The sequence below is a fragment of the Musca vetustissima genome, unplaced genomic scaffold (genome assembly GCF_032173495.1).
Source record: "Musca vetustissima isolate MV318-11 ecotype Yass unplaced genomic scaffold, APGP_CSIRO_Mvet_v1 utg119600, whole genome shotgun sequence".
NCBI classification, from domain to species: domain Eukaryota; kingdom Metazoa; phylum Arthropoda; class Insecta; order Diptera; family Muscidae; genus Musca; species Musca vetustissima.
Genome location: NW_026876862.1, coordinates 1 through 13,685, shown reverse-complemented (window position 1 = coordinate 13,685; position 13,685 = coordinate 1). Strand labels below are relative to the sequence as shown.

At 29.8% G+C, this 13,685-nt stretch overlaps 1 protein-coding gene across 1 annotated transcript; it reads left to right on the top strand.

Annotated features, from left to right (window-relative positions):
* The first annotated feature begins 3,018 nt into the window (after positions 1 to 3,018).
* LOC133321392 (uncharacterized) lies at positions 3,019 to 10,324 on the top strand. The gene is made up of 5 exons (XM_061530479.1): positions 3,019 to 3,119; positions 3,238 to 3,453; positions 6,220 to 6,377; positions 9,882 to 10,062; positions 10,140 to 10,324. Exons 1-5 carry the CDS (start codon positions 3,019 to 3,021, stop codon positions 10,321 to 10,323), a joined length of 840 nt encoding a protein of 279 aa, XP_061386463.1. The 3' UTR covers position 10,324.
* The last annotated feature ends 3,361 nt before the right edge of the window (positions 10,325 to 13,685 follow it).

Genomic DNA, 13,685 nt, shown 5'->3' with positions numbered 1-13,685 from the left:
TGCAATAAAATTGATTTTCCCAGTTAATTATGATAAGCATTGAAATATTTAAGATATGTAATTATATAAAAATGTCTGTGATATTTAAAATGATAATGAAATGCGGGAATACAACACGTTGAGAAACGGTGATGCATGTAATGGCTAAGTATTATCACACTAGGTACCATAAAAGACCTTTACATAGTTTTCACAGTTAATAATGATAAGCATTGAACATTTTGAAATATGTTATTAAATAAAAATGTCTATAATATTTGAAATGATAATGAAATGCGGGAAATCAACACGCTGAAAAATTGAGATGCAAGTAATGGACAAGTTTTTTAAAATAGGTGCCTTTACCTGGTTTTCTATCTATAGATGATCTATGGACAGTCGTTTGGATACAAATGATTTTCAGATTTTCTAACCATACAAAACCCAATAGGACAATTTAAGATTAGATTTAAGATTAGATCTTTTAGAATGAGACCAGGTTTAATCTTTGTTCAGGAATTTTTTGTTTGATCTTAAAGAAAAGATAGTTGTGCTACAGACTCAGAAATGTTTGAAGATATAGGCTCGGTTTAATTTTATTGAGGAATTGTGGGTCCTTTTGAGATGTCAATTTACAGGTTCCTTTTATAAAATATTTCTTATATTAGGGTCCATTGTGATCATATTTCCTGACAATACCGTGGTATCCATGGATTATATCTGGTTCGTAAAAAGTTGTCCCAGATATCCGATGGTTTGATATCCTGAATAGGTCGAAAGTTTACATATATATATATATATATATATATCTAATTGGCTGTAATTTGCTACGTTTAGTACTCATTGGGTATTACATCTTTTAGAATAGGCCCCCTTTATGGATACTCCCAATTATTCAGTATTTTGGAAGTTGTAAACACATTTTTAAGCAGAAATTGGTTTCTTGGATTCACATTTAATATCAAATCTACCTAGAAACCAAGCTCCCTTCTGTGTGGCCTGTGTTGTGATGTTCGGCTTTCAATTGAGGCTTATAGATCGACTCGGAAAAAACACAGAAAATAAGTTTTCTGTTCAATTCATCCCAAAATTATTATCCGATCATCAACGATAGTTATAGGCGTTATCCATGACCATACCTGGATCCTCATGGAAAATTTCAGCGCTATATTTCCGCCATCTAGTGTGGTAATGGTTTACTATATAATAGTAAATACGCAAGCACCTGCAAATATTTAAGTGTAACTCCCACATCCGATTACATACGACAATATAATTGGTATCAATTTAAAGGTCAACCACTCCTCTTGGATACACTTTCAACTTCTCGGGTCTATGTTCTTCAGGAGTAAATATATACGCCATTGAATACAAATTTTGACATTTTTCACGCAAAAGTCAGGGTCCTTTTGACCCGCTAAATATTGACCGATGTTTATCAAAACAGGCATGCTTTTTCTTTGGCCCGATCCCCTTCTCCTTGCAAAAATTCGCGATGTTTGGGCCATAATTGCGGCCTCTGGAGCGACCAGAAAATCAGACAAAAATAAAGTTTTTGGTCCATTTATACCCCTAAATATTAACCGATCTTTACCAAAAACAATAGGTGTCTTCATATGGCCAAAACCCACCCTACATGCAAAATTTCGTGAAGATTGGTCCATTACTGTGGCCTGTATCGTGTTTACAAGTTATAATGGACAGACGGACGGACGGACACACATGTCTAGATCGACTCAGCTAGTCGAGATATGACGATCGGTATACTTAAAGGTGGGTCTAGGTCCAATATTTCGCGGCGTTACAAACTTTTGGTGCTGCACAAAGCTATAATACCCTGACAACATAGTTGTGTAGGGTATAAAAATTATCAATATTGGCTTATTTTTCATGGTTTTTCTCATATAACGGTTTTTACAATTGAAAAATTAGAAATGCGTGCATTCATTGAATTTTCGAACCGTCCTCGGAAAAATTGATATAACCTCACATAAAAGTTCCACTTCCTTTTTGGTATTAATATATTTTTAACCGAATTTTTTCATGGGAGGGGTAATAACTTGACATATCGTTGAATAAAAATTAGATTAAAAAAGTCCCGCTTAAGTTTTCCAATTTGAGTAGAGTGTCTGTAATAAATATCCCGATCGACTTAAGAATTTTTCAATTGTTTTCCTACTGAATTGATTACAGTTTTACATGTTGGGTTCAGAAATTTCAATGTTGGTCCAACCTTAAACATAGCCTTCAGTTAACTGTTTCCTAGACTTGTGGTATTTTGGAAAAGTTTTCCATCAAAATTGGATATGATGTGATATTATATAAGCTCAACTTTACTTAGCTCAATATTAGATATCACTAAGGGAAGATTAGCGGAATATAGTTACGAGTAAAACGTGAAGGTGCATTAAGTTTTTATTTCACCGATAATAACATTAGGTTCAGCTTGGTATAAAAGATTTCATGTCATTCCCATCATCTGCATAAAAAATACACTTTGGTTCAGAATATAAACGATATTGCCTAGTTTTCACTACCAAATTATACATACAGACGATATCGTTTATAAAGACACCGTTTTTTTTATTGACGTATCGGTTATAGTGACGGTATTCAAAGCTGCTATAAAACGTTCTGGACTTTATCTGGTAGCGTTTAGCGACTGCCTCTTGTAGCGACAAATTTCACCGGTTCCTTAACAGTCATTATAAGCAATTTCGACTGTATATATATTTTTTCGAAATATGTATCTCAACAAAATCTTTATTTTTTTCTCATTTTATTAACAACTTAAATGTTACATTGTTATGTTTTTTATTAAAGTTTCAACGAGGCATTAACATTTTAAGAACCCAGCGGATTGGTAAACATTTTAATGTCCCTTTTTGTTTACAACAGAATAATTTAACTGAAAAAATCAACAACAACTTAATTATCTTTGCATGTTACATTACAAAAAAAAAAAATACTTAACCAACAGACTGCTAATTTTCATTTCATGTCTGTCTTTTGTTGTTGTATAAAATTCTAGTTGAAAACATGAAAATTGTTTACACAAAGTCATGCAATTCAACTAATCAAGCAACCAACCATCCAGCCAACCACCACCATTCGACCATAACCGCATCATCATTGTCAAGGTAGCTGTTATTCTGTACTAAAATAACCGTTATCAGAACAAGAAAGAAACTTTTTTTATATATTTTCATATTTCACATTCTTTGTTTTTATCCACATTTATTAATTGTTTCTTCCTCTTTTCTTTTTTCAATTGCAGATTTTCGCGTTATTCTGTATAGTTGTCTTAAATGCACACACCACATACGCCTCTCTTTGGTCAAATCTTAACAAAGAAGCTGCCCCACAACAGTCACTGCCAAGATGTAACGGTGCTAAAGGTCTGAAATATTTGTCCGGTGATGCATTAACAGATTCAATGGATTGCATAGGACCAAATAATGCTCCATATCCAAGGTAGGTGGAAATTTACAATTTATAATAATTTATAATAAAGGGAAAATAATATTGTAATAGGAATAGGATTGAAAAATAATCAATGGAAGCTAAATGTTTCTATTCGGAGCAAGCTAAACCATATATGACGCACGAATAGGAACACTTCACATTACCTTGCAAATCTTTAATCAAAAATCGTGATTGTTCTCACAAATATAGGAAAAATTTTAATAAAAAATAAGAGACGTTATCTCTGAAAATATTTTACTAGAGAAATATGACAGAGTAAAAACGATAACTTGGAATGCCAACATCTGAATTGTCATCAAATTTTGACAACGGTTTCACTTACCATTAGGTCTGTGAAAGAATAGTCGACCAATTGTACATGATTAGGAGTCCGATTCGAAAAAAACTGTATATAGCAAAAGCAAAAGGACAACACATAGTACAATAATACAAGGAGGACAACTTGAGGTGAATAACAAAAAAATGAACTCTGTAAGCAGTGGCTTCTTCTGTCAAATACAAAAAAAAAAAAAAAAAATATGCAAGTATTGATTGTGTTTATTTCACGTATGGTTATGGTTTCTTCCGATATGGTCGATAGCGACCTTTTGAACTAATTCCATCAGAAGAATGTGAAAATATTCGCCACAAAGTAAAAAGTTACACCGATCACTACTTGGATGGCTGACAAAATAAAAGAAAGAAGAGCAGATCTTAATAGCATACATATAGATCATTCTCATTCTCATTTGTTCTCTTTTCCTATGTAATTTTTTGTGATAAATTCTCAGTTACGCTCACCATACTAACTTTCAATTTAGGTCTGCACAACACTAATATAGATGCTCGTGCCCAGGCTGTGGGGAACTATTTCCTATCCATAGCAGCAAAGAAGCATAGTACCTCGATGAGTAGTCTTGGCACAACCGTCTCAATCATACTGGCATTGATACGAAATGTAATCTAACACATGTCCAGTATGAAGACTAGGACTATACGTTACGTTGCACATGTTTTACTGCACATCTGAGCCTACTCATCGGTGTCCAAATTATTTATGGACGTAGCCAATACAGGTTCCGACCAGTCTGAATTTGAAAGCAGATATTTGATAGCAAGTAACAAGTACGTCGTATTACAGTTGCTATAAAAATATTTTGGAGTAAATCGGCGTTTAGACTATGGATTTTCTCGTGATAATATGAATTAAATCGAGCTGAATTTACCTCGATTTACAATAAAAAATTTTATTCGCTCATTATTTGCTCACAATCCTATGCTAAATCAAGATAATTTCAAAGCCTTACTTCTCCTTTCGACTTGCTTGAAATTCTGGGCAAAAATCGAATTAATTTCAAATAAAACACTGTTTTAGCACCAAAAATGCATAACATTTCCTAAAAGTACCAATGTTGTCATTTGTTTACGTAAACAAATATCAGCTGATTGACAAATTTATTTTTTTATTTCCCGATTTACAAATCGATTCGATTTGGAAAGTATAGTCTAAACGTTAAAATACGTACTGATTTAAACTATGTAATATAAGATACAACCCTGTATGTGATGCTTTGTTGTAGCAGATGTAGTCAAGGCGCGTTTAGACTATAGCTTTTATCGTGATAATGTGCATTATCTAGATAAATTTACCTTGATTTACCATAAGAACACGTTTAGACTATTAAATCCATTCGATCTCAAATGTATTTGACGTATATGCTATGGAACTGACATTTGAGATCGAGTCTATATCTTGATTTGCTCGAAATCATATGCTAATTCGAGACAATTTCAAATACAACTCTTCTTTTACACCAAAAAAATAACAATTTATTCTAAATGTATGCATGAAAATACGTTAACATTCGAATGTTTACATTGTACCGAATTTAGAACACAATGGTTTTAAATTGTAAATTCCATTGTATATTTGTGTTAATATGAAATAAGTTATAATGAAATAAATTAATTTATAATGAATATTACTATAATTTAAAACAACAAATGATTTAATTAATTTTTGACCTAATTGAGAGCAATTCCTATCAAAATTATGAAAATATTGATTGATAAATTGCCACAGAAATTATGAAACCAGTGAAAACACTGTAATGTGTATATATATGTAAACAAACAACAGCTGACAAATCAATTTTATATAATATTAATAATAGCTAAACGGCTAGAATTTGGTACAATTTTCTAAACGCTCCTTCGATTCAAACACAATAATATAAGATTCAACTCTGTATGTGGTGTTTCAAATAATCTTTAGTAAAACGGGTCATGTAAATTGGTACATTGAAGAAGTTTTGATTTTTATAAAATAAAATGCTTATTTAATTAAATAGGTAAAATACATATCTAAATTTGTAATAATTACACGAAAAACTTTCTGCTTGTATTAATATTTTAGCAAAAAAAAAAAAAAAATGGTGGAAAGCCAAAATCGAATTAAAAATACCATTAAATACCAGAAAAGTGCGTTTACATTTACGATTATTACCATGATAATCTCTGTATTGTGATCTATTTAGCATGAATTTAAATAAAATATACCTCAAATTAATCATGACAATTCAATCGCGGCAATAAATGTGAATGTAAAAGCATTCACGCATTATTGAAAAAAGATTACATTTTACATAAGTGCGTAATAACAGACATTATTTAAATCTACAATATCCGCATACGTAATAATTTCCCTATTTTATATACTACTAATTTTTCACCTTTTATTTATGTTTTTCATTTTATTGTCATTATTTATTTTAGTGCGGCAGTGGCGCGGACATTTGCCAATTGGAACGGAAATACAAGACGTGGCCGTCAAACCAAATTACCCACAACATTAGATCCATCGATTACAACCAGTGCTCTGTTGAGGGCATACAATGAAGTCAACAATGATGATATTGATAGTTTTAGAGTTGGTAAGTTAAAATGAAATGAAAATATTGTTTAAAAATGTTACAACCTTTTTATAGAAAAATATTCAAATAATTATAAAAAGGGGCAAAAAGTAAAATTTAAAAGTAGAGAAAACATTTAATTATTACTTTTATTTTGACCAAATATAAACTTGCAACATGATTGTCATATTAATTAACTCAAAGTTTATAATCGCCAACATTTTGATACAGCAAATCCACCTCTAGTCTAAATAACTAGGATTAAGTACGTCGATTTAGAAATCGGGTCAATTTAATCCTAAACGCGCCTTCAATCATGATAATATTTGGTCTGTTCCCGTACTACTAGAATCTACTATTTTTTACTGCGATATCATTTTTTCTTTTACGATATGGAAGAAAATAGTAAACGTTTGTAGATTCTTGCAGTACGGAAGCATACCAATTATCTTTACCATACAAAAGTATGGTAATGTATCACTATCACTGTACTAATAAAATACAACACTGGTTTTATACGAAATGTCGAAATGTAATAATGTCATCCATCTGCCTCTCAAATTTCTGTTAAAATCCATTGTTTTGAATTGATTTCCCTTATGAGAACGTAAACAAAGTCAAAATTTTTGACATTAGACGTGAGAACAAACAGCTGGCTTTCACTATCTGGGTATCCTTAATAATAGACCTTGAATAAATATAATCAAGTATATATGTATATGTAAACAATCATCAGCTGACTGAAATTGAAGTCATCTTAAAGTAAGTTTAAACGGTTAGTGTGTGTTTCAGGATTTCGTGTCGATTTAAAATGGTATATATTAATGTATTAATTTAATTTTAATTAATTTTGAAGACGTATTTATTAGTTTTGCAATATTTTATTAGCAACATAAAACTGTTGTGACCTATTAGCTCATTGCGGGTTTTCTTAAATTGCGGTTAACTGATTGTTCAACATTCTACCATTTATACTTCCTATTCTTATCACACTCTTTAAGTAATTGATCATTATTTTCAAATCACAACAATTGTTTTATTTGTTACTATTTTTCCACTTCATTCGATCGTATTTCTGTCGTCGCGTTCTACATGAGAATATGCTAATTATCTTAAGAATCTAACCACTTCAACAGTAGCTGTTGGCCGGGACACATAGAATATTTATGTATGTCAGCATAATAACCTACTTTTTTAATGGCAATAAAACATCAATCAGTTATAAAGATAAATTATGGTTAAAAGGTGTCGTATTATAATTTTGCTAATGTAATTCTACTGGAAGTGGACAATTATATTTATATATTTATTAAGGTTATAATTGCTAATTTCACGTACTGCTTTATTTAAATAAAAGAGAAAATCAAAGTAAAAAACATTTTTTTCATTTAAATCGACTCGTTTAACGAAATTCAAGAATGTCCCAGTTAGACATATGTATATTGAGAGGGTCTAAATACCGGTCAGCTGATTATTGTTTACAAAACAATTTCTATTAATAGAAGATTCTTGCTGGAATAGAACAATTTTATATTTCTAATAGTACATTTACATTGTACTGTGTTCCGTTAACCCATTGGGTTCAAATTGTCAATTCCATTACATATTTGTCAAATAAACGCTCATAAAGAAGATTAAAGTAAAAACTTCTAATGTACGATTTATAAATCTTTAGTTCATATATATTAGTCAATCAGCTGATATATATTTACGTTTAATAGTTCTATATTAATTATGAATATTTTTACAGCCGCTGCCTATTTTGTTAGACAAATATTTTCAGTTTTAACGGAATTGGAATTTAAAAGTAAACAAGGGACTTTATAGTTCAGTTCCAAAACATGAGAAATTCGACTATACTTTTTACTCGACATCCGTTCCTGAGCCCACAAATTAGTAAAATGTTCAACCAGATTTAATAGAACACAAAAAATTGGCTGTTCATCACTAGTTTCCCGTTCGTATTATTTTGTACTCTGAGATCTTGACATTTTTAGTATTAAAATTTTGGTGCTCAGTAAGTTCTAGTTCACAGAGTAAGCCGTTTTTACTCTCTTTTGTGATAGTACTGAGAAAAGTAAACAGACAACATTTAGTAAGATTTAGCAAATAAACAGCTGATTCAAGAAAACATTTGACTCGCACCAAAATAAACAAACACAATTATATGTATTGCATTTTGTTTTTGTTTTCGATCGTTCCCACGCCACTCTTAATATTAAAAAAATGAACAATAAGAGAAAAATTGATTTGGTATGTTCCCCGGAAACATTTAAGCTTCATGTCTGGAACTTGCCTAAAAATATATAAGGAATTAGTTTCTAATTTAATGAAACTTTGCATTACTTATGAATTTTCTTCCATCTTCTGTAATTTTTATACAGAAGATAATTTCAAATTGAACTTTGCTAATTAAAAAAATGTTTTGAATAATTTTTGTGTTTGGTCATAAAACAGCTGATCCAAAAGTGGCTGAGTTTGCAAAATTTTACTGCATAAAATTCTTTCTGTAAACTCCAGTTAGTTTGTTGTTGTTCAACTGTCAAACTTGCTCCCTCACTTGACTCTCTTTTACTGGATTTTTGTGTAAACAGACAACATTTAGTAACAATTGTTACCAAATATGGAGTAAACAGACAGAGCTACTATTAACAAAAATAATACACTTTTTTGTACAAAAACAGTGTTGAATATATTTCAAGCAGCTGTTAATTTTAAATTTTGATCAAAATAAGTCTAAAAAGAACATTTCAAGCACTTTAAATAAAATCACGAGATACTTTGCAAAAACTTACTAGATGTTGTCTGTTTACTTTTCTCAGTATTGTTGCAAAAGAGAATAAAACGGCTTACTCTCTGATATAGAACTTACTGGAAAAGTAACCAAACACAACTAGTATTTCGATCAAATCGAGATAATGAGTGAATTTAATCTTATATGGCAAAGGAAGAAAAACTTAGCTCGAATTAACAATTAAATCGAGATAATGCACATTAAAACGATAAAAGTTATAGGCTAAACGCGCTATTACTAGTTTTCGTTCAGGTAATTCTTATTAAATTATTCTCCCATTACTATTTTCACATTTTTGTATTTTACTATTACAAAACATTAACTGAAACCCATTTCAACTTATCTTTAACGACATTTACATTATTTCAGGGTTAACCTACTTTATGAGTATTTTTTTGACAAATATGCAAAGGAGTTAACAATTAAAACCCACTGGGTTAACTAAATCCGGTACAATGTAAACCTAGAGTCGATATGAATGGATTAAATTTATTTCTGGCTTTAGTAAATCGAGATCACTTGAAATTATTGGTGTAAACTGTGTCATATAATCTTTAAGCCTCGTGGAAGCGAAAACACTTAAAATGTGTTGCATACTTATAGGCGTTTTTATAATTTGACAAACATTGAAAGGAAAATGTTTTAAAATTGTTGTTAAATGACTTTAATTTCTTTATGAAATATCAATACTTAAAAATATATAATATATTCCTTACATTTTTTGTTTATAGGTCGTTCAGCCAAGCAAACACCACAAGTTGATCAATGCCGAAGCACACCAGCCCGTTTGTGTAAAACACGTTATAATACAACGGCTCCCATGTATGGTGTCAGTTTGACCTCTGGCCAGCCTGTTACAATTGTTCAGAAATTCCCTGACTTGTTGCAGCAAGTAGTTTTCGAAGTGTGCGAGTAAGTCAAGAAAATATTTTAATATTAACATAGATTTTTTGAAATTTACACATTTATTTTATTCTTCTTTCTTTCAGATCATCAGAATGTGATGTTGTCCGGGGTGAATGTACCCAAACATATGTGCCTTATTTATTCTTGGTTATACCCTTGGGTCCAGTTACACTTACCGGTCAAGATTATGTATTGGTCGAAAGTGGTTGTGTTTGTAAGCCCAAATATTCGACAGGAGCTGCCCAGGAACCCAATATGATACCATAGATAACACAACTAAATAGAAACCCAGCATTATTTTCTTTTCAGTTAATATTACACAACTACCGGTACCATAACAAACATTTTGAGTAGGCCTTCAATCGAATGTACTTAACGTGACGTTCACAAAAGTACCACAAAACATTATTATTTAAGATTGCCTTTCATTCTCAAAATAATATGCAAACAAACAAATTAGGTTTTTGTACTTCCTTTACAACGAAGGGAAATTATTATTGTTATAATTTCATTGTTTAATAAGAAAGTATACAAAAAAGAAACACTGAAATATTTATGTGTACATTTATAATATTTATATATTACATATTTTATGTATACAAATCTAGAATTTAAGTTATCTACTCTTCAAGCTTCTCCAAAAAAATAATTGGAAGTTTTTTTTAGATATTACTATATTATTAAATACTAAAATTAATAATTTTTTCTATCCTGTTCTTGTTATAGAAATCTTTTATTTATTTCTTTCATTTCTATTTGTTTCCAGTTACGACATTTTTCAATACTCCGTGTCTCTCAAATATAGAAAATTTCATTATTTTCTCAATGTCTTCCCTCTAATATTGAATAATGTCGTTTTTGGAAAATGAAACTAAGTATATCCTATATTTAACTTATATATTTATATAAATTTGAAAAAAATTATATAACATTTTTTATATAATTTAGCAATTAGAAATATTTATGTATAAGTAAGAAAAATGAAAACAAATACCACAAGTTTGAAATTAATATCTAAAACACAGTGTTGCATTTATTTTGTAAATTAAACGAAACGATATATAAGATAATCAATAATTTATTAAATAAAAATAAATGAATTGTGTTGAAATAAAATAAATAAATGTATTTTGTACTTTATTGGATTGCAGAATACAATACAATGATTGGTTTTGTGCGAAAAAATACATCGTGTTATAGTTGTTTTGACCAGTATTAAAACGTAATATTACACTGGTTTTAAGATCATTTAGGAATGACAGTCAGCTAATCATTGTTTATATATACTCACACTTGTTTACAAAAAGAAACAAATTGTTATCGACATTCTTAATCTAAAAAATACGATTGTATTTAAAATTTTTATTGGAGTATGATATTTATAATTGCATTTCCCGTATGTATATTCGGGTTTCTCTTAAATGAATGTCATCTGAAAAAGACAAAATCATTTCAGCAGCTCAGTGCACATTTCGGTTAACTCCAAAAAATTTAATCATGATTAAAGGCTGAATCAGGGTTTATTTTCTTAATCAGGCTAAATTTACCATGATTTACCACACACATTTAAATTTATTTTAAATCATGATCGAAATCATGATACTTCTGAGATGCAACGCGCGTTTTGTACGAACGAATACAACTCTCTCACAATGTACCAAAATTTGCAACTGTTTTTACATGCCGTTTTTTTTACATTTAACGGCTGACAAATACAAAAATGACAGATCAAAGGAAAATAAAAATTAATTATAGAATTTTTGTGTTTTTAGGTGTTTTTTTTTTATGAACGATCACAGTATTGCAAAAACATTTCCATTGTGGTAATTCTTGTATTCTTTTTCAAATTGCAAACAAATATTTTTGGCGCAAATTAATAATTTTGTATGTATACTAACAAACATCAGCTGATCGGAATTTAGATCATGATTAAGGGTATGTGTAAACAATGAGGTTGTATTTCTGGATTTCGTTAATCGAGTCGATTTAAAATCGTATATGTAAATGTACTTTAAGCTTATGCTCACATATTACCAACATTTTTTTTATTTTGACAACCCTTCATTGTCAAAAGGGATTTGACAAACTTATATGTATGTGTATGTAAAAAATGTGTATGTAAAAAATATACACATTTCTCAGTTTAAAAAAATAATTTCACAAATTGTTAAATGTAAACGTACTACAATTAATTTCATTTAATATTATTTTTTTGAAGCAATGAAGACCTCGATATGCAATGACGTTCAGCAGCATTAAAAATTAAGATCTGAACATTCATGTTTCTAAATAAAATTAACATCGATTCCTAAACAACAACGGCTGTAGGTTTTTTTGTTATTGCCGGTGTTTTTATACATATTGATGGTCTTATAAAAGAAATGACAGCGTTTATAAAATGGATGGAAGTGTTCATAAAAAAATAACTAGCTGAATGTGTTGTTTATAGACTAGACAAACGCAGTATTTTTGTAGAAGAATGGACGATCTTCTATAGGCCAGTTGAAGGCAGTTTTCTAGACGGTCTTTAGCTCAACCATAAAAGATCTTATTCTAGTGATCTTTACATATTTTGAAATGTATATTCTCCTTAACATTACACATTACATAACTGCATTTTTTTAAAATATTTTTTAAAAAAGATCTTTAATTTATTTAAATTATGTAAACTAAGCACCTATAAAATCATTTACTGATAAAAATTTTTGAAAAAATCTGTAAAATCTATCAAAATTGTCAAACATTTGTACAGTACACCTTAGATTCAGAAAATAACCCTTATTATAGAAAATAAAGTTCCGAATGCACCATAAATTGCTATAATTAGTATAAAACTTTATAATATTCTAAGAATAAATAAATATTTGAAATAAAAACTGAAAAAATGGGAATTAACCTAAAACAACGACTCAATTTCGATAGCCTTTATTGAAGAAGGCCGGAATATTTTTGCAGTATGTGAGGATATATCGATTGATATTGGCATTTATTATATCAAATCGATTGTTCGAGTAGTACAGAATATATTTTATCAAAAAATATATCAGTCACAACAGAACGAACAGAGATCAACACCTATGTTGACGAGAAAACGTTTCTGGTACACAGCAGCATGTTTGATGGTTAACTCTTGACCCTTAAAATCTATTGAACATGACAATATTTTTCCAAAATAATATTTTTTGAATAGAATAATGCCCATTTAATCTATTTTAGCCTAAAAGAAAGAACAAAATTTACAATTTGACAAATATTTAAAGTCTTGTGTTGAGCATCAAAAATGCTGCTGTGTGGCAGAAACTTTTACTCGTCAACATAGGCGTTGATCTCTGTTCTTTCTGTTGTGACTGGTATATTTTTTGATAAAATATATTCTGTACTACTCGAACAATCGATTTGATATAATAAACGCCAATATCAATCGATATTTCCTCACATACTGCAAAAATATTCCGGCCTTCTTCAATAAAGGCTATCGAAATTGAATCGTTCTTTTAGGTTAATTCCCATTTTTTCAGTTTTTATTTCAAATATTTATTTATTTTGAGAATTTTTTATTGTTTTCTACTAATTCTAGCAATTTCTGGTGCATTCGGACCTTTATTTTCTATAATAAGGGTTATTTTCTG

Bases quoted from the DNA above. Each gene is read 5' to 3' on its own strand.
- LOC133321392 (XM_061530479.1), top strand. From the start codon at position 3,019: ATGAAAATTGTTTACACAAAGTCATGCAATTCAACTAATCAAGCAACC. The intron at 3,120-3,237 runs GTAGCTGTTATT...GTTTCTTCCTCT, and splicing joins ACCGCATCATCATTGTCAAG to TTTCTTTTTTCAATTGCAGA. The intron at 3,454-6,219 runs GTAGGTGGAAAT...TATTTATTTTAG, and splicing joins AATAATGCTCCATATCCAAG to TGCGGCAGTGGCGCGGACAT.